We start from the raw sequence: 19,238 nt of genomic DNA on the forward strand, positions 1-19,238 counted from the left end.
TTCGGCCGCGGTTACCTCCGCTCGGTAAATAACATCCAATCCGCGGACCGTAACACTATCATAGGATATATATTGATTGTACTTTTGATTACTATTATTGTTGTACTGTTATTCTTGTGTGATCTTAACACAATATTTGTTTGTAAGTAACAATTGGTGTGGCTTCACCATTGATCTTTGACATACAGAATAACACATTTTTCTGCCGTGACTCCTCCCGGGGCTCGAAGGTACACCGTGACCAGGGGGTTGGGGAGGAGCACGTAACACTATCACTGCACTAAAGATGTCATTTCGGTTACTAAGGAACGATTTAACATTTTGGCAGAACACAAGATGGTTAAAATCCTACTTAAAATAGTAATTATAAATTTCTTCTTAAACAGGATATCACCTCAACAGCTTACTCTGTTGAAACATATCATAGGAATGCAAATACCTACAGAACAAGTAACTTTTCCCTTGCAAAGGTCATCATAACCGGGTTTGATTGACCTGAACCCCGTACTGGCGGCGGAGTCATACTTAGCATCAAGAACTTCATTTCTTACTCTCCGTGTGAGGATCTTACACCCACCAAACCCCAGGTGTACCTCTGGCTGCGACTTCCCTTCCACTCCCACCTCTTGTTTGTATGCGTCTTGTACTGGCCTCCAAACAGTGACGGCTCCATCTACATCTCTCTCTCTCTCTCTCTCTCTCTCTCTCTCAGATGACATGGACCAACTTTTAACCACTCACCCCAACTGTCTTCCTCATATGTGGGGATTTCAATTGTCACCATGAAATTTGCCTGGGTGGTGCCTGTTGGTACCTCGTTCACCAGCCATGGCACTTCTGCAAAGGACTGCTAACTCCATGGTGTTGGAGTGCCCCAAGGCAGTGTTCTGGACCCAGTCCTAGTACTGATCTTCAACAATGATCTCTGTGATTCTCTGGAAAATCCTCTTTATCTATTTGCTGATGACTCCACCTTCTGCCATGGCATCCCTCATCCTTCAAACAGGAAGGCTGCAGCCTCTTCCCTCTCTTCATAGTTTGATAAATATAAAATCACAAGATGGTCAAACACTTGGAATACCATTTGTCTTTCAATCTTGAGAGGTGAGAGGATGTACTTTTAAAATAAAGTTCTTAATTATGTGGCAGTGCATGGAGCAAGGAACCAATGGTTACATTCCATTGAATGAAACAAATAATTTAAATTACAGTTCTTAACATTATAAGAAAATAGATTTAAACTGGTTCTCTCGTACTGATTTTGAGCATGGTGTTGGCTTAGCGGTTAGGGTGCTGGCTTGGGATCCTAGGATCCTGGGTTCGAATCCCGGTTGATCGCTGAATTAACGCCAGAGGGGTTGACTCAGCCTGTCATCCTTCCGAGTTCGGCAAATTGAGTACCAGTTCACTGGTAATTCCCTGTGTGTCGCAAAAGGCGAGTAACAGGGTTGGTGGCAGAAATAGTCCGGCAGCTAAGCTAAATATAGCATAACAATTGTGCATTTTGTGAGGAAAGCACCAAATTTGGCACACTAGTAGACTATCATATTATGAAAAGATCTGGATATTGGGCCATCTCAGATTCAGAGATTTGATTTTTTCCAGGTTTGCAGATTTTGCAGATTTGCAAGCTGAGATTGCAACGCCAGGGACAGCAGACTCCTTCCTGCGAGCTGCCCACGTCACCCGCACAAGAAGAGCTCATCAAATCACTGCAGCGGCACTGCATATCCTGCAACACCGTGCGTATGAACGCCACTGTATGACATATGCTGATGATGCAGAAGACCTGCCTGAGTTCGAAGACTGGTGTCACCAGAGAGGAGAAGACATTCCCAACTTTCAGTCCTGGGCAACTGTGCTGGAACTAGAGATGTTGGTACTGGTCTACGTGCGTTCTCTGCGGCAGGCTTCATTCACGATGTACCTTGATGCCCTGACGGAACTGGTCCCATGGTTCCATGCCTTAGACCACACACACTATGCCAGGTGGGTCCCTGTTCACCTGAGGGACATGGTTGCACTCCCAATGAAGCACCCAGATGTAGCCAGAGAATTCAGGGCTGGCAACTTCACTGTACAGAAGACATCGAAATCTTGCAAAAATCAAATCTCTGAATCTGAGATGGCCCAATATCCAGATCTTTTCATAATATGATAGTCTACTAGTGTGCCAAATTTGGTGCTTTCCTCACAAAACGCACAATTGTTATGCTAAGTTGCCCCACTAAAAGGGCATCCGGCCATAAAACATTGCTTCAAAAAGGGGACCACGGTGCCCGAAAAAGGCCAACCCCTGCTCTGCGGGGAAAAATGGCCTCTAAAGGTGGTTCTTCTCTCGTACCGATTTTGAGGATTACAGCTACTCCTGCACATGAAACAGTTTGAATGTAGGGCTCTTTATCGTACATTATTCCAGATGTAAAGTGTGGAAATCATTTTTGATACAACAACAACAACAGGCATTTTAAGGCCATTTTCCCTGCAAGAGAGGGGGTTAGCCTTGCGGACCCCATGACAATCTTCTCCATTTTGCCATATTTTCTGCATCTCCCCTTGTTAACCCCCTTGCCCGCATTTCTTCTTCCACCATCTTTAGCCAAGTCTTTCTCGGGCTTCCCCATCCTCTACTTCCTACTACATTCATTTCCATCACTCTTCTCAACCAGTCACTTTCATCCTTCCTCAACACATGACCAAACCATCTCAAACTGTTTCTCTTCACAGCATCCATCACAGGCTCTATTCCCATCATCTTTCGCAATTCATCATTTGTCTTCCTCTCTCCCAACGATACTCCACACATCCACCGAACCATTCGTATTTCCACCCTTTCCAGCTTTTGTTGCTGCTCTACGTTCATTACCCATGTCTCGCTCCCATAAATCATAACACTTCTCACACATGCAGCATACACCTTTCCCTTCAGCTTCAACTTCAAATTTTTGATATACACATAAAATCACCAATGAAGGGAAAAACATCCAGGCTTCTCCACACTCCTTACTGTTCTTTCCACTTCCAGATCTCCTGCACAAATGCCTCTCGCCCGATGTCGTGGCGAGTCAGCCCATTCTCCCTCCAAATCTTCTTCTCCACCACGACCTGTGTGGCAATTCCAGCGTGGTCACAACCTGGATTCCACAGTGTGGTTTTTCCACACATTCTGTTCCTGAAGGAATGCAGAGAAAAAGATGAAGACAGCGAATTTTAAGATGAAGAATTCGTCGAATAAATTAATCTGAAAAATAAATTAATTGTTTCTCGCATATTCTGAAGTACCAGCGGGTCAAGGAGTCTTCCACGGCATTGGTGAGCGCGTGTCCAAGATGCAGGCTGCCCGTGACATTTGGTGGTGGAATACACATCATGAATATGCCCTTCGGATTGTGCTCAGACACACTGCTCCTCTGCAAGAACAACCAGGGAAATGCCACAACGTCAAATAAAGCATCTTATGTCGATAATCCACATTCTACACCTTTTGAAGTAAGGACATTCACCAGTAAGACTACACATGTGGCTCCAATGGGCCCTTTGAATGCAGCTCACATTGTATTCTGGCTTGAAAAAGCCCATCTTTTCCCACCAAGAGTACCAGGCCGCCTCCACATAGCGTGGGCTGTATGAATCGGGCATAGGACCCGACAGGTCTGAAAAGGCAAGACTGTTTATCATTCCACCAGCATTTCTACGAGTACCACACTTAAGGAGTAAACCTTGGCGGTGCACTTATTAAATTCTAAACTTGAAACCTGTAGTTGAACAAACAGTGCGCAAAAACCCATTTTTGAATCTTGGTCAAGGCTGTATAATGAGAGTGAGGGAGGCGTTAAAAGAGAGGCTGAGTATGGCAGAGGATGATGTGGTTGAGCTCGAAAGTGGTTGGATGTCAATGAAAGATAGTCTCTTGGGAGCCGTTGGTGAGGTATGTGGATGGACAAAAGGACCACCGAGGCACTCGGAAACATGGTGGTGGGCTCATGAAGTTGGAAATAAGATTGACGAGAAGAGGAAGAAGTTCAAGGAGTGGCAGAAGGCGAAGGGTACAGGGGCAGAAAAGGAAGGTCATGAAAGTTATAAGGCTGCAAAGAAAGAGGTAGCAAAGGTGCAGGAGGCATGGAGGAAAATGTTCAGAGAACGCTTGGATTTGGAAGAGGGTCAGAGAGAAGTATTCAGGATTGCAAAGCAGATAGCGAAAGAGGTGTGATGTGATGGGGGTGAGTTGCTTGAAGGATGAAGTCGGACAAATCGTTGTGGACCCAGATGGAATTAAAGGAAGATGGAAGAGATATATGGAAATACTGTTGAATGCAGAGAATGAATGGGATGGCAACATAGAGAGTAACCCAGTTTTAGGAGAAGATAACCGAGAAGGAAATTGAGGAAGCGATAAAAGCAATGAAGAGCAGAAAAGCGGGAGGGCCGACGGGAGTTGTGGGAGATATGTTGAAGGCAGCGGGAAATTGGGGTGTGAAGAGAATGACAGAGATCTGTAATCTGGTGGTGAAAGAAGGCCGCATTCCAGTGGATTGGGAACCGAGTACCCTCGTCCCTCTATACAAGGGGAAAGGTGAACCTGTGGACTGTGGCTCGTATCGAGCGATAAAGTTATTGGAGCATGGAATGAAGATATTGGAAAGGGTGTTGGAGAGGAGGATAAGGAAGAAAGTGAAGATTGATGAAATGCAGTTTGGATTTATGCCAGGAAGAGGAACGACAGACGTGCTTTTTATTGTGAGGCAGTTGCAGGAGAAGTACATGGAGAAGAGGAAGAAGTTGTTTCTTGGATTTGTTGATCTGGAGAAAGCATTCGATAGGGTTCCATGTGAAATAGTGACATGGGCATTGAGGAAGTTAGGAGTGGAGGAATGGTTGATCAGAGTCGTGATGGCAATGTACAAAAGAGCGCGCACAGCTGTAAGGGCGAAGGACGGGAACAGTGGTGAGTTTGAGGTGAAGGTGGGAGTGCATCAGGGGTCGGTACTAACTCCACCACTATTTGTAGCTGTGATGGTGGTGCTTGCTCGGAACGTAAAGGAGGGTTTACCGTGGGAGTTGTTGTTTTCAGATGATCTGGTGTTGATTGCAGAAAGTATGGATGGACTGAGGAAGAAGATGAACAAGTGGAAGGAATGTATGGAGATGAAAGGTCTGAAGGTGAATATCGGAAAAACGAAGGTGATGGCAAGTGGTAAAGCATGTGGTGAGGTGGAAAGAACTGGGAAATGGCCGTGTGCTGTGTGCAGGAATGGTGTCGGAGTGAATTCCATTCAATGTGCAATGTGCGCTGAGTGGGTTCATCAAAAATGTAGTGGTTTGAGAGGGTCATTAACCAGTGTGTCAGCTATATTCAAGTGTAAGGTGTGCACAGAGGGAGCTGCAGATGGAGGAATTGTTGAGTTGGATCTTGGAGACGGCGTGAAGCTGAAGAACCACCTTTAAGGCCATTTTCCCCGCAGAGCAGGGGTTGGCCTTTTCGGGCACCTTGGTCCCCTTTTTGAAGCAATGTTTTACAGCCGGATGCCCTTCCTGCCGCCAACCCTGCTAGTCACCTCTTGCGACGCACCGGGAATTATCAGTGAACTGGTACTCAATTTGCCGACCTCAGAAGGATGACAGGCTGAGTCAACCCCCCTGGCGTTAATTCAGCGATCGACCGGGATTCGAACCCAGGATCCTAGGGTGGCACCCTAACCGCTAAGCCAACACCAGGCCTTGAAGCTGGAAGGTGTGAAAACATTTTGTTACATAGGAGACATGCTGAATGGAGAAGGTGGATCAGACTCGGCAACGGTTGCTCGAGTGAGATGTGCATGGAAGAAGTTTCGGGAACTGAGTGGCGTGCTGACGAGGAGGGGAGTGTCGTTGAAGCTGAAGGGAAAGGTGTATGCTGCATGTGATGTGTGAGGAGAAGTGTTATGATTTATGGGAGTGAGACATGGGTAATGAACGTAGAGCAGCAACGAAGGCTGGAAAGGGTGGAAATGCGAATGGTTCGGTGGATGTGTGGAGTATCGTTGAGAGAGGGGAAGACAAATGATGAATTGCGAAAGATGATGGGAATACAGCCTGTGATTGATGCTGTGAAGAGAAACAGTTTGAGATGGTTTGGTCATGTGTTGAGGAAGGATGAAAGTGACTGGTTGAGAGTGATGTCTTTGGAAATGAATGCAGAAGAGTGATGAAGTGATGAAGTCTGTTGGGGGCCATTGATGAAGAAGAGTGATGGAAATGAATGTAGAAGTAAGTAGAGGACGGGGAAGACCGAGAAAGACTTGGCTAAAGATGGTCGAAGAAGAAATGCGGGCAAGGCGGTTAACAAGGGGAGATGCATAAAATAGGGCAAAATGGAGAAGATTGTCATGGGGACCGCAAGGCTAACCCCCGCTCTTGCAGTGAAAATGGCCTTAAAATGCCTGTTGTTGTTTGTCAAGGCCGTATAAAAGCAATTTCTGTGGAAAACAAGAAGACACCGCGAACGCTAATCGCAGATGCAGGCAAAAATCAATCTCTCTGCCAACCACTATTTCCTGGTTCCATTGTGTCATCAAATTGCAAAGACATTTTTCTCCCATCGCTGGCAAAGCTAACAGCCTTGTACACCTCAGGGTGAGATGCACTTTAACGAGCTGTCGGCCCCTGTAAGCTAAACCCTACTTTTCGCTTCGCACACGTGTGGTAATAAGGGATGGGTGGGGGTTATACATTGGGTAAAGGACAATAGTGGAAGATGACAGGAATGGAAAGGGCACTCACTGTATGATGCGTGTAGGGTTAGCAGCGGGGTATGGTTAAAGATTTCTCCATTACAGTGTTTGCAAGCATAATAAATAGACGTCGCCTTTTCTGCAGCACAGCTAAAAATCTCCTTTACAAAAATAAAAAATTTTTTATATATATATAAATTTATATATATATAGTTATGTCGGTTGGGTAGGGACATATAAATATATTTAGGTAGATCTGCATAGGTAGGTGTCCGGCTGTCGTGATAGGGAATCCTCACCTGTAATAAGTTCTGTTTAGGCGGTTTGTCGGATTAAGGTGTATCTTCGTCCCCATTACGAGGAATGGGGCATGTTAAATAGATCTAGGGATTATGCTAATTCCCATGTGTGTGAAACCTCTGTGATCATCCCGGTGTCCCTTATGGCAATACATCACATACAGTAGATAGGTCCATTAGTGTACACACTAATTAAATTCCCCCGCCGCCACAATGACTTTGAAAGAACAGACCGAAAGTGGCTGCGCAGTGGTACACCATGGCGATCAGACATCGACCAGGCAGGCAATAGCCACGCCCAGAAGGACTCTTGATTGACGGGGGGGGGGGGGGGGCGAGTAAGAGCAAGTGGCTAATTGGAGCGTAGGGAAGGATGTGTGATTGGTCAGGGGAGGGGCAGAAAACTTCCCCGTGATTGGTGGAAGGAGCGACATTGATTGGCCACCGACCGATGGCATGACACGAAGGGCAAAAAGAGCTCGCCCAACGAGAGGGACACCAACGCGATCGGAGGATTCGAGAGGTCAAGGGGTGCCACGCTGGTTGGAAGAGAGGAGGGCTGGCGTCACGTGATGGTGAGTAAAACCTCTCATTCACCAGCATTTTCTCTCTTCCCTTTGCCCTCTTGCGTTATCACTTTGCGCTGGACCTTCGAGTGTTGGACCTCGTCCCGTTTGGACCCTGGAAAGACGTTGGCTCACCGATTCTCCTACCCGGCATTCACACACGGACCTAGCGGGGACGTGAGGCTTGCCGTGTAGCGGCATACGTGGGCCTGGTGGAGCGTGAACGGGGCCGGAACAAGGCCTACTTCCTGCTGACCAGAGCTGCGTCGGACGACGCGCTCGAGCCAGACGATCCCTGACACTGCCAGACTGAGATAAGCTCGCATTCACAAACACAACGAAACGTTTATTTTCATGTTCTCCCATTTGTCTTGTGTTCGAAGTCGGTGTGTAAGAGCGCTCACTAGGGGGTTTAATTTTTACCGTCGCGTCCATTGTTCTCGGGTACCGTTAATAAATATTTATTTTTGAACATAATTCCGTTTTCATTGTGAGCTACTTTCGCAGGTTGGAGACTGCGCACGGACCGCCAGGTAAATCTCGCCGTTTCTTCTTTCCTTCTTTCTCCCGCGCGTGTATAGCAAATCCGCCATTGACCCGGACGCCTCAAGTAAGCTCGTTTCCATCCGCGATTTCCCTGGTCTTAACCGAGGGGGAATCACACGACAATATGTGTGTGTGTGTGTGTGTGTGTGTGTGTGTGTGTGTGTTGATGCATCCTGGATATTCATTTTATAGAAACCCCAATCCATCATGGTGGTGACCTCACCTTTCTTTTGACCAGGAGGTGTTGGTATATCATACGTGATAACTTCTAACTCCTTCTTTTCTTTTTTTTCTGCCTTCGGCTTCTGTGAGATGAAAAACGAAATATAGGACTTAACATCATTATATCGTAAAAGCAAGGGGTTATGAATACAGCACAGGAAGGAATGAGCTAAATGGCCTGCTCCTGTGTTTTTGTTTTCTTAGATTCCCATAGCAAATTCAACACACCACACACCAAACACAACAGCATTGCAAATTCATGTTCTCAAATTACAACCAATCAAAAATATCCTAAAACAGGCATACAGTCAAGGTTTAGCATCAAACTGAAAACTGCAAATAAGTCAAAGAATAGACTTTCAATGAAAAAAAAAACAATAGGAGAGGGGTGTGGAAAAAATCTATACTATGAGAGACCTGTTTGTGTTTGTCTGTGTATCTGTCGCCATTTTTCTCAGAGATGGCTGAACGGATCTACGTCAAACTTTCAGAGGTTCATCAGTGAGTGCCAGGGAGTGTTTTAGGCAAACAAAACATTTTAAAAAGAACGGCACTCAGTAGAGAGCATACATTCGCCTGGTTAACCATATCACTCAATGGTGAAGAATCACTTTTTAAAAATTCTACTAGCTGGATCTGGATCTTCACCAAAATTGAATAGATTTTTCCTTGTCACACTCACAACCAGTCCACCAAGTTTCGTCCAAATCCGTCCACATTTTTTTGCGATATCCTGCTATTTATCGTTTTTGGCCCTATCTCCCAATGGTGAAGAACCACTTTAAAAATTCTAGTAGCCGGATCCGGATCCGGATCTTCACCAAAATCTAAATCATTTCGTTCTCGTCACATACGCTACATCTTGCCAAATTTCGTCCGAAACCGTCCACGACTTTTTGAGGTATTTTGTTCACAAACAAACAAACAGACAAATGCACAGACAGGGGTGAAAACATAACCTCCATCCACCTTTGGTGGTGGATGTAACAAAAGTTAGATTTTTGGGTGGATTTTTATCACTCTGTAGTGCCTGAGCCTTTGTAGCTTTGTCAAAGGTGACATTCAATTACTAAATTATTCACGATTCGTGTGTGTTATGATATTAAATATAAATTTTCCTTACTAGGTGTAGCTAGGGAAGTGTTTTAGGTACCCACAAGAAATAGGAAAAAACAAAATAAATTGACGCCGGTCAACGCCGAGTACTCCTGCTCCTAATCAATATTTGTGGTAACAATAGAACATAATTGTTTGAGAAAACGAATTGACCTCTTTAATGCCTACTTTTAATTCTCATTTATTCTCACTTATTTAATTTAAATAAATTTAAAATTTAATTTAATTTAAATAAATTTAATTTAATTTTAATTTTTATTCTCACTTATTGCGTGAGTGGCTGGGGAACATTCTTTTGCCTCGTTCTTTCACAACCGCCAAGCCAGGCCTGATGCTCGCGTAAGGGTAATAGGAATTTGCAATTTGTTCAGGGTTGCAACAATAACTCACAAAGAGATACCATGGGATTTTTAACGTCCCACAACTAATGCTGGCAGATGGGTCCTCTGGTTTAACGTCATTCTGATAGATGACGTGCTACCTCGCTGCACTACCTGATAGAATGCGCACAATGCTACCTCGCCCCGCATGCAATACATCAGGGTATCGATACATTATAGTTGGGTCATGATTTGAACCAAGGTTAGCCAGTTCAAAGGTGAGCGTGCATAGCCTACCTCCAAGGCCATCCTGCCAGCACAAAGCGTTTGTCAGTAAGAAAAACTCATCTTGAGAACAAAAGGACATGGAGAGGGTCTGCCAGCGGCAAATTTGATTGGTCGTGATGACATAAAATGCCATAAGATTTGGTTCAAGAACTGCTAAATGGAAGGGGTTTCAAAGTGCCAAAAAGGCGATTTGTGTTCTACGCTAATGTTCAAGTACATCATTCAATTGAAATAAAATAAAGATTTTAAAGGTCGTATTAAAAAAAACAAATGTTTTCGGAAGTTTATCACCGTTGTTGTTTCTTTTACACCACCTTATTTAACATGGTTAAAAAAAACAAAAAAAAACGCTCTCAGGCTCATATTGGAGGTGACACACACACACACACACACACACACACACACACACACACACACACACACACACACACACACACACACACACACACACGATTTCATACTCAGTAATTTCCTGATAAAGGCAGCAGGGGTCCATGCAAAAAAAACCAGTGTGCTATTTCCGGGGCAGCCCTAGACTGTTGCCTGGCAACTGCTGCCATCTGGCTTTTAGTACATTTGAGAGAACAGCCTTTGTCTGACCCTGGTAAACACTCCCTCCCGAGAAGGAAACAACTTGCCAAAAGTCCACTAATGCAGAGGTGTGACTGAATCATATCATACCCTGTCAGCCTTTGTGTAGGAGACAGAAATAACTTAGCCTTGAGTAAGAGTTGTTCCCTTGTGAGGCGAAGCACAGCTTTTTGTTCATAATTCCTTTGTGCTTTGAGAAAGTATATAAGCAATGGTTGGTTGTGGTTCTTTGAGAAGTTGTGTGTGTTGCTGTGAGGAGAATTGATGTTACTTTGCAATCACTCTGGTGTTACTCGCTAATACGCCAATTAACTTCTTCCATGCATGTGTCTCTAATAAATCTCTTGTAATTGTCCGAGTTCGTCAAGGTGCTTATTCCTGTTGGGGGGTCTGCTGCCTTCGACACACACACACACCACACACACTTGGGGGAAGTGCCGTCACTTCCCGGGATACTCTGGATACCAGTGAATGAATGAATGAATGAATGAATGAATAATCGTTTTAAGGCCATTTTCCCCGCGAGAGCGGGGGTTAGCCTTGCGGGCCCCATGACAATCATGGTTCCCTGTTTGAGGCAATGTTTTTATGGCCGGATGCCCTTTCTGACGCCAACCCTTAGTCAGCTCTTACGATGCGCAGGGATACGGTGTACCTATTCTAAACCGGGGTACACACCGGGAAAAACTGGAAGAAGGAATGGAAGGCCTCCATTTCAGCCATAAATGATTGCATGTTTTCAACCGTTGGCATAAAGGGCGCGGCTCTCGCCGCCACATGCGAGGCTCCATTTTGTGCGCCTGAAATCTCTGCTACCCAATGCGTATTGCCCTCCTCCTCTAATTCCTCCCTGGGGTCCTGGATTGCCTCTAACCCTTCTTCTTCTACCCCCACCGGTATCCGACCGCCTTGATCATCCATGGCACGATTTAATTTGGAATATTATAATAAAATTTCGGCCGCTCGTAATTTTGACCAAATTTTTTAGATGTTAAAAATTTGGTTCGGGCCTCAAATCCCACTCCTGACACCAATTGTTACGGAATCCGGAGTACGGCGCTCCCCTTACTAAGGGGGGGGGGGGGTTAACCCCTTGTCCTGTACACTGGCCATCTCCGATCCTGGGGGTATGACGTCACGCCCGATCAGCGCTGAATAGGGTATTAGGCCTATCCGTCCTATGACCTAAATACCAGTGCCTTCCGGTACGCAAGGAAATACTCCCGCCCGGACCGCAACGTGATTGATGAGTTACGCCGAGCGAAGCGAACTGCGGAATCCGAGCCGTTAGAAAAGACTAACCCGATTGTAAAGCGGTTCTGCCAAAATCGTGCCACAGGTACTCGATCGAAAGAAGGGACGAAAGCGATCGGATGAGAAAGGAGAAACCAAAGTAAGGAAAGAACACAGGTTTATTTATATCTACAAGAGGAAATGAAAGGGGCGAGAATATACAAGAAATGGAAGGAGCAGAAGGACACAGAGCAATTCCTTAAACAAGCTTAACTTATACCCAGGACAATACAGACAGACTCACACGGGTGGTAGAATGGCAATGGTAGGAATGCTGGCAGGGGACACGGTCCAAGGAGATGGCGGGCAGGAAGGTCCGGGGCCGGTGGCACGACGTTGAGATCCCGTTCGAACGTCCACGCTCCGGTTCAACAGCAACAACCCCGGCAGGCAGCGCGGTTGGTATTGCCGACGAGCGCCCCGACTCTCATACGCCGAAGGATGTTCGCGCCAGAAATGGTCTGCACTCGTTCGCCGTGCGTTTCTCCAGTGCTCCTCTCCCCCTCCTCTCTCATGAGCCTCCTCACGCGTCTGTCGAAGCAGTCCCTCACTCTTCTTTTTATGAGACGAGTCACGATCAAGCCGCTGGCCTCCAGGACATGCCCATCGGTTCGCTCACCTCAGCTCTGGTTGGCCGACGAGCACTCTGGCTCCACCTTCGATGACGAGTGGGGCCACGCCCGTGCTTCTGGCGGCTCCTCCCCCTTCTTCCCTGAGATGGAGCACATGGGCAATGGCGTCTTGTGGTGAAAATGATGCTGACAACCGCCCAATGCAATGGCGGCAAACACCGCCTTATTGGCACTTTTAGGCCACGGGGATATCGTAAGGGATCCTATCTTATTTGTTTTGATGCAACGTAGAGTCAATTATTGGACACACAGTCTTACCTGGAACACAGAATAACGATATAACTATAGAGGTCCTATGATTTGCTACTTGGTGCGATGGACTAACTAGGGGACAACCTTTGATCTTACCAATGGATGGAGGTAGTTACAAAGAATTATTATTTACAGAGGGTGATATTTACAACAATTACACCAAGTGCAGGGTTTCCCAAATCCGGTGACGTCATAAAAATGGCGCCGCTTTTCTCACCTCACTCAGTGTTACATTAGTTCTTCCTATCTATTATTTGTATCCTTTATGACATCCCTAAAAGCAATAACTTCCCTGTTTTGAATGATTTTCAATTTTTCTTAAATTAACCCATGAAGGCCACGTAACACGAGCTCCAAGTGGAAAAGAAAATACAAATTATTAGATTGAATTATTTATTATTGCTCCACAAAAAATGGTTACTTACACTGTCAGACAAAGCTCACAATCTTGAGAAAATATTGCACAATTAATTTACAAATGCGATTAAAATAATAAATGATGACAAAAACAACAGCAATTATAATACAACAAAACCCCACTATCAAACTATCAAAGTTGCACATTCAGAATAGTTCAACAAACTGGAGTACCAAAAAAAAAAACTAATAAATGATTTAAAAACAGGAATTTTGACTTTAAATTTTTTTACTTGGTAGAATTCACAAAAATACATCCAAAGATAGATAAGGTTTTGGCCTAGAGCTTTTCAGTTCAGCAAAAGATAAGCAAAGGTCAATGTGGCCATTCAGCAAAGGTCAGTTAGAAACATGGTAATAACTACAAGATAAGAATACAGCAAAAGTGCTGATGGACAATGTCAGCAAACCTCGGTTGTTTTTTCTTTAAGCTTGTCCTGCTTTTGAAGGAACTTCTCCATCTTTTCCTTCTTCTTTGCCTCCTTCTTCAATTGTGTGGGGGTCTTTGCAATTACGTCATCGCTTGAAGTGTCTGTGTGGAGGTAAAAGGCACAGCGAAATATTTTTAAGCTTTTCGCAGCTCAAACCAGTTATTGTTTGGAGTACAGACGAGGGTCGGTGCGAAGGTAATGCCTCTTTTTTATCAGTCTGTAAGCAAAGCTTCATTGGAAAGCAACATGAGATCACAATGAAAGGTTTGTATCTCCCCATCCATTTTAGGTTAAGTGGTACTGTGGTCGGTCATGTGACAACATCACGCCACGCTTTCAAAATGGCTGCCCGCTAGATGTGCATACAAAGCGGAGAACGGTAATTGAATTTCTTACTACGGAAGATTCCTTTGGTGGATATTCAAAGGCGTTTAAAGAATGTGTACGACGACCACAGTTAGACGTTGGGCAAAGCGTTTCAAGAGCGGGGAAACCAATATCAACGACAAGCGTAGAAGTTGTCGGCCTATAACCGCAGTGAAACCCCCCAAAAAGTCGGATTGATGCACCCATTAAAGTGCGTTGCAGTTGACGGAGACTATGTAGAGTCATATTTGCCACATATGTATGCATATTCCCAGTAATCATCCACATGCCTTTTGAAGAAAACTTGAGGCTCCGATATATTGAGCTTGAGGCTCCAATATTGTAATTGGCTCCGTTTGTCCGTTTGTCTCCGCCCCTGGGGCATCAAAAGGTCAAATAGCGACGGATGAAATTACGGGCACATTTGAAAACATTTTAAAATGAAACTTTGTTCGGCATTCAACATTGGGGGACACATTCAATATGTAACAATTTGTTAGATTTGACCCCCGGGTCATGCCCCAGGGGATGGGGTCACATGGGTCAAAAAAGAAAAAAAAAATGTAACTAAAATTGTGATATTGGGTCACTCCTGGTGGAACCTTTTGCCATCTTTCAACTTTGCTTTAGGTCGGAGAACCATGGGGATTTGCGATGGCGCGCCATCGACTTCGCTCTCGTTACCCTGGCCAGAGGAGAGGGCATTGCATTTGAGTCTGTTTGTTTGTTTGTCTGTTTGTTTGTCCACACAGAATAAATATGATTTTCTCTGCAACCGTTGGTCCGATTGACAGGAAATTTTCACCATAGGTGCAACTCCACCTGCAGAATTTTTTAATGATAATTATGACGTCATAGGTCACGTGGTTTGGCCGCCATCTTGGAAAAATCGAAAACTGCACCTCTATATCTCGGAAAGCGCCGAATAGAAAAAATGGACATGGCTCATTGTAAAGAACTCTCCATGGGAATAAAATATGTTGATGATGTCATAGGTGCCTCCATTATGACGTCATAATTCGACAAGTACAAAACTTCATCCAATCAAGATGAAATTTCTTGAGCATAATCTAGGAATCAATTAGTTTAGAAAAAAAAATAATGATGACATCATTGGTCACGTGGTTCGGCCGCCATATTTGTTTTAACACAAAAGCCTTAAAAAACACTGAAAACACATCCTGGCAAGGGTTTGCAATCTCCGATTGCTCTTTTTCTTGTTTTCATTGTAATTGTAATGATATTTTTTGTGAGAAATAAACTAATAAACATTTCTTTCATACTGACCGTCGTAGAATCGCTCCAAAGAACATCATACTGGATATGCACAGATTACATCATATTGGAGCTGCAATCAAAATGTTGAGTAAAGATGATGTGTATATGAAATGATTGACACAAAGTGAAAATGACCAGTGGAATAAAAGTTACAAAAGGGATGGTTAAACTGAATTATTATTTTTACAAACCATTTTGTTTCACAGCTGGTGCAGCCTTTGTGGAGGGCAGACCTCCAGGTGTGCCAATGTCTTCCAAGAGTGCATGTATGGGTGGGTGACTCGACACAGCACGGAACCAACGATGTACATGAGGAAATTTTGCTCGTTCATCCTGCGTCATTACCTGGACACACAAACTGCTTTGTTACAGAATAGATTCCTTGAGACAATCTTGTTAACTTGTGACTGGTTACAATTTCATCATACTTCACATTTCAAGGTGGCGTTCTCAAGACCGTTCCGTTCTCAAGACCGAACTCTCTTATCTGTCTCCCTCTTCCAAATCCTGGTGGCGTCTGGTCAAATCTGTTTCTGGTGTTTGTTCCCCTTCCATCCCCTCCCTTACCTCAAATGGCTACACAGCTGACTCCGCACGTGAAAAAGCTGAATGCCTCAACTCTGTGTTTGCCTCTAAATCTTGTGTCCCAAACCCATCCCTCTCTGTACCCAACGTACCCAGTCGTACCCAGCTGCTCCTGGACTCTGTCCTTTCCTCCTGACAAGGTGGAAAAGTTTCTGTCAACCCTCGACTCTGATTCTGCAAATGGACCTGACGGCATCAGCCCACGGGTCCTAAAATCCTGTTCTTCCGCTCTTTCACTCCCTCCCTCTGTTCTCTTCACCCTCTCTTTTGCTCAAGGTCATCTGCCATCTGCTTGGAAATCAGCCAACATCACCGCTTTGCACAAAAAAGGTGCAAAAACAGATCCCAGCAACTACAGACCAATCAGCCTGCTCCCAATTATCAGCAAGGTCATGGAATCCATCATTACTTCGGATATGAAATCTTTCCTCTTCTCCAATGGCTTGATCTCTGATCATCAATTTGGTTTCAGACCAGGTCACTCTACTCGGGACATGCTGCTTCTGCTGTCTCAACAATGTATGGAGGTCCTCAATGCCAAACAGGAAATTAGAGCTGTCTCCCTCGTACCCCGGTGTGTACCCCGGTTTAGAATAGGTACACCGTATCCCTGCGCATCGTAGGAGGCGACCAAGGGTTGGCGTCAGGAAGGGCATCCGGCCATAAAAACATTGCCTCAAACAGGGAACCATGATTGTCATGGGGCCCGCAAGGCTAACCCCCGCTCTAGGGGGAAAATGGCCTTAAAACAATCATTCATTCATTCATTCATTTTCCCTCGACATATCACGTGCCTTCGATACGGTCTGGCACCCCGCTCTGCTCAACAAACTCTCCTCCTTTGGAATCCATGGAAATCTCCACGCATGGCTGGCGGACTTCCTCTCTAGTCGCAGTCAAAGTGTGGCCCTGAATGGGTTTCTCTCATCTCCTCTTCCTGTTCAGGCTGGAATTCCCCAAGGCAGTGTTCTGGGCCCTGTGCTTTTTCAGGTCTTCATCAATGATCTCTCTGACTCTCTTGAAAATCCTCTCTGTCTCTTTGCTGATGACTCCACTCTCTGTCGCTCCATTCCTCATCCCTCAGATCATCAGTCTGTTCCCTCCTCACTCTCTGCAGACCTGGACAAAATCACAGACTGGGCAAACAAGTGGAACAGGTCTTTCAATCCTGACAAATCTCACACTCTTACGATGTCTCTCCGAAAAGACCGACTGGACAACCCTCCCATCCACTTTCTGAATAATCCTCTCCAAGAAGTTCTGTCACTCAAGCTTTTGGGTCTCACTATCTGCCATGATCTTTCCTGGGAAAACCACATTTCCAAGCTGGCCTCCAAAGCCAGTCGCCGATTGGGCATCCTCCGTCGTGTGAAATCCTTCCTTGGCACACCTGAGCTCCTCACCACATACAAGGCTTTCATCTGCAGCTCAATGGAGTACTGCTCTCCCCTCTGGGCTGGTGCTCCTGCCTCACACCTAGCTCGTCTTCACGCTGTTGAAACCAAAGCGTTCAGAATCATTGGAATCTCCCGCGATGAAGCTATCTACGAGGGCCTTTCACTTACTCACCGCAGGCAGGTTGGTGGTCTTTCCGTCTTCTACCGACTCCTCTCCGGCCTTGCTCCCCAGCTCTCTGGGCTCTGTCCCCCAAATATTCCTACAGGTCGCACAAGATCTGCCTGCAACCCTCTTATGGTTAAACTGCTAAAATCAAGACTCTCTGCTCACCTTCACTCCTTCATTCCTCTTTTCTCCCACCTCTGGAACAAACTCCCTCACTCTCTTCAATCCCACTCCTCCCTCCAGGTCTTTAAAACAGCTGTTCCCCCATCCAAAACCTTGATCTTTTCTACCCCCGCTAATTTCACCCCAAATCCACTTTTTTGAAATACCAACTTCTTTCCTGGAAGTCCTTGGTGTCCTTGTGTTTTATACTTCTCCCACCCCCCCTCCCCCTTCACACGCCTCCTCCCCCCAAACCCACTCCCTCCCACACATCTCCCGATGTCCCTGCTCTCAAATCTTGTGTTTGTGTGCTTCCCCTTCTCTCCCCATCTTGTCTACCACTCCCTCTTTTTATATATTTTGTTTGTCCGTTTGATTTTTTTGTTGTGTGATAAATGTTAGCTCTTTCACAAGCCTCGATTCTGTATACAAAAAAAAAAAAAAAGGTTTTTATTTTTGCTTGCAAAATCAAAGATTCTGTCTTGTGCGTTATTCTATCTGTCTGTCTGTCTGTCTGTCTCAGTATGTTGATCACTCTGGTTTGTGTGCGTTTGTTTGTTACTTGCCGGAAAAAATTTTCCGGCAAGTATGTTGATCTGTTCGTTTGTCTGTCTGTTTGTCTGTCTGTCTGTCTGTCTGTCTGTCTGTTTGCAGCACTGCGTCTACACCGTTGCACGTAGAATCGCCAAACTTTGCACACATATTGGTCTTGCCCTGGAATAGACTGTGCCCAATTGATGACGTCATCGGTGACGTGGTTCGGCCGCCATCTTGGAAAAACCGAAAAACTTTGCACCTCTATATCTCCGAAAGTACTGAACAGAAAAAATTGAGACATGGCTCGTTGTAAAGAACTCTCCATGGGGAATAAAATACGTAAATGATGACGTCATCAGTCACGTGGTTCTGGCGCCATCTTGGAAAAACCGAAAAACGTTGCGCCACTATATCTCCAAAAGTGCTGAACAGAAAAAATTGAGACTTGGCTCATTGTAAAGAACTCTCCATGGGGAATAAAATATGTTAATGATGACGTCATATGTCACGTGGTCGGCCGCCATCTTGGAAAAACGTCAAAAATTTTCACCACTATAACTCCAAAAGTGCTGAACAGAAAAAATTGAGACATGGCTCATTGTAAAGAACTCTCCATGGGGAATAAAATATGTTAATGATGACGTCATCAGTCACGTGGTCGGCCGCCATCTTGGAAAAACCGAAAAACTCTGCACCTCCACATCTCCAAAAGTCCTGAACAGAAAAAATTGAGGTATGGCTCATTGTAAAGAACTCTCCATGGGGAATAAAATATGTTAATGATGACGTCATGTATCACATAGTTCGGCCGCCATATTTGTTCTAAATGGCCGATAAAAAAGTACATTCCGGCAAGTCCTCGGTCTCTGACCGATTTTTCATTTGTGTGTTTGTCTGTCCGCTCACTTATACTTGCCTCCAGGTCACAGTTTTTAACCGATCTTCACGAAACTTCACCAAATGGTAGAGTTCGTGGTCCGACAAAATCCTATATATTTTTGTGGTCAAAAGGTCAACCACTTTTTTCAAATTTCTAAAATCCTCAATTTTCATCCGATTGACTT

The 19,238-nt window shown here is 45.0% G+C and overlaps 1 protein-coding gene across 3 annotated transcripts in view; it reads right to left on the reverse strand.

The window, feature by feature from the left end:
* Positions 1-19,238, reverse strand: part of LOC137422985 (valine--tRNA ligase) — an 83,335-nt gene that overhangs the window by 57,538 nt on the left and 6,559 nt on the right. For 2 of the 3 annotated variants that reach the window (XM_078774839.1, XM_078774840.1), the window contains exons 4-9: positions 15,519-15,672; positions 13,663-13,784; positions 8,345-8,426; positions 3,553-3,653; positions 3,283-3,410; positions 3,008-3,172 (exon numbers count right to left, since the gene is read on the reverse strand). In XM_078774839.1, coding sequence (XP_078630965.1) covers positions 3,008-3,172; positions 3,283-3,410; positions 3,553-3,653; positions 8,345-8,426; positions 13,663-13,784; positions 15,519-15,672 — 752 coding nt within the window. Of the gene's footprint in view, positions 1-3,007; positions 3,173-3,282; positions 3,411-3,552; positions 3,654-8,344; positions 8,427-12,195; positions 12,214-13,662; positions 13,785-15,518; positions 15,673-19,238 lie in introns of those variants that run through there. The other variant, XM_078774841.1, reaches the window with a different exon arrangement.

Source organism: Myxine glutinosa, chromosome 3 (genome assembly GCF_964187855.1).
Source record: "Myxine glutinosa chromosome 3, kmMyxGlut1.1, whole genome shotgun sequence".
Taxonomy (NCBI): domain Eukaryota; kingdom Metazoa; phylum Chordata; class Myxini; order Myxiniformes; family Myxinidae; genus Myxine; species Myxine glutinosa.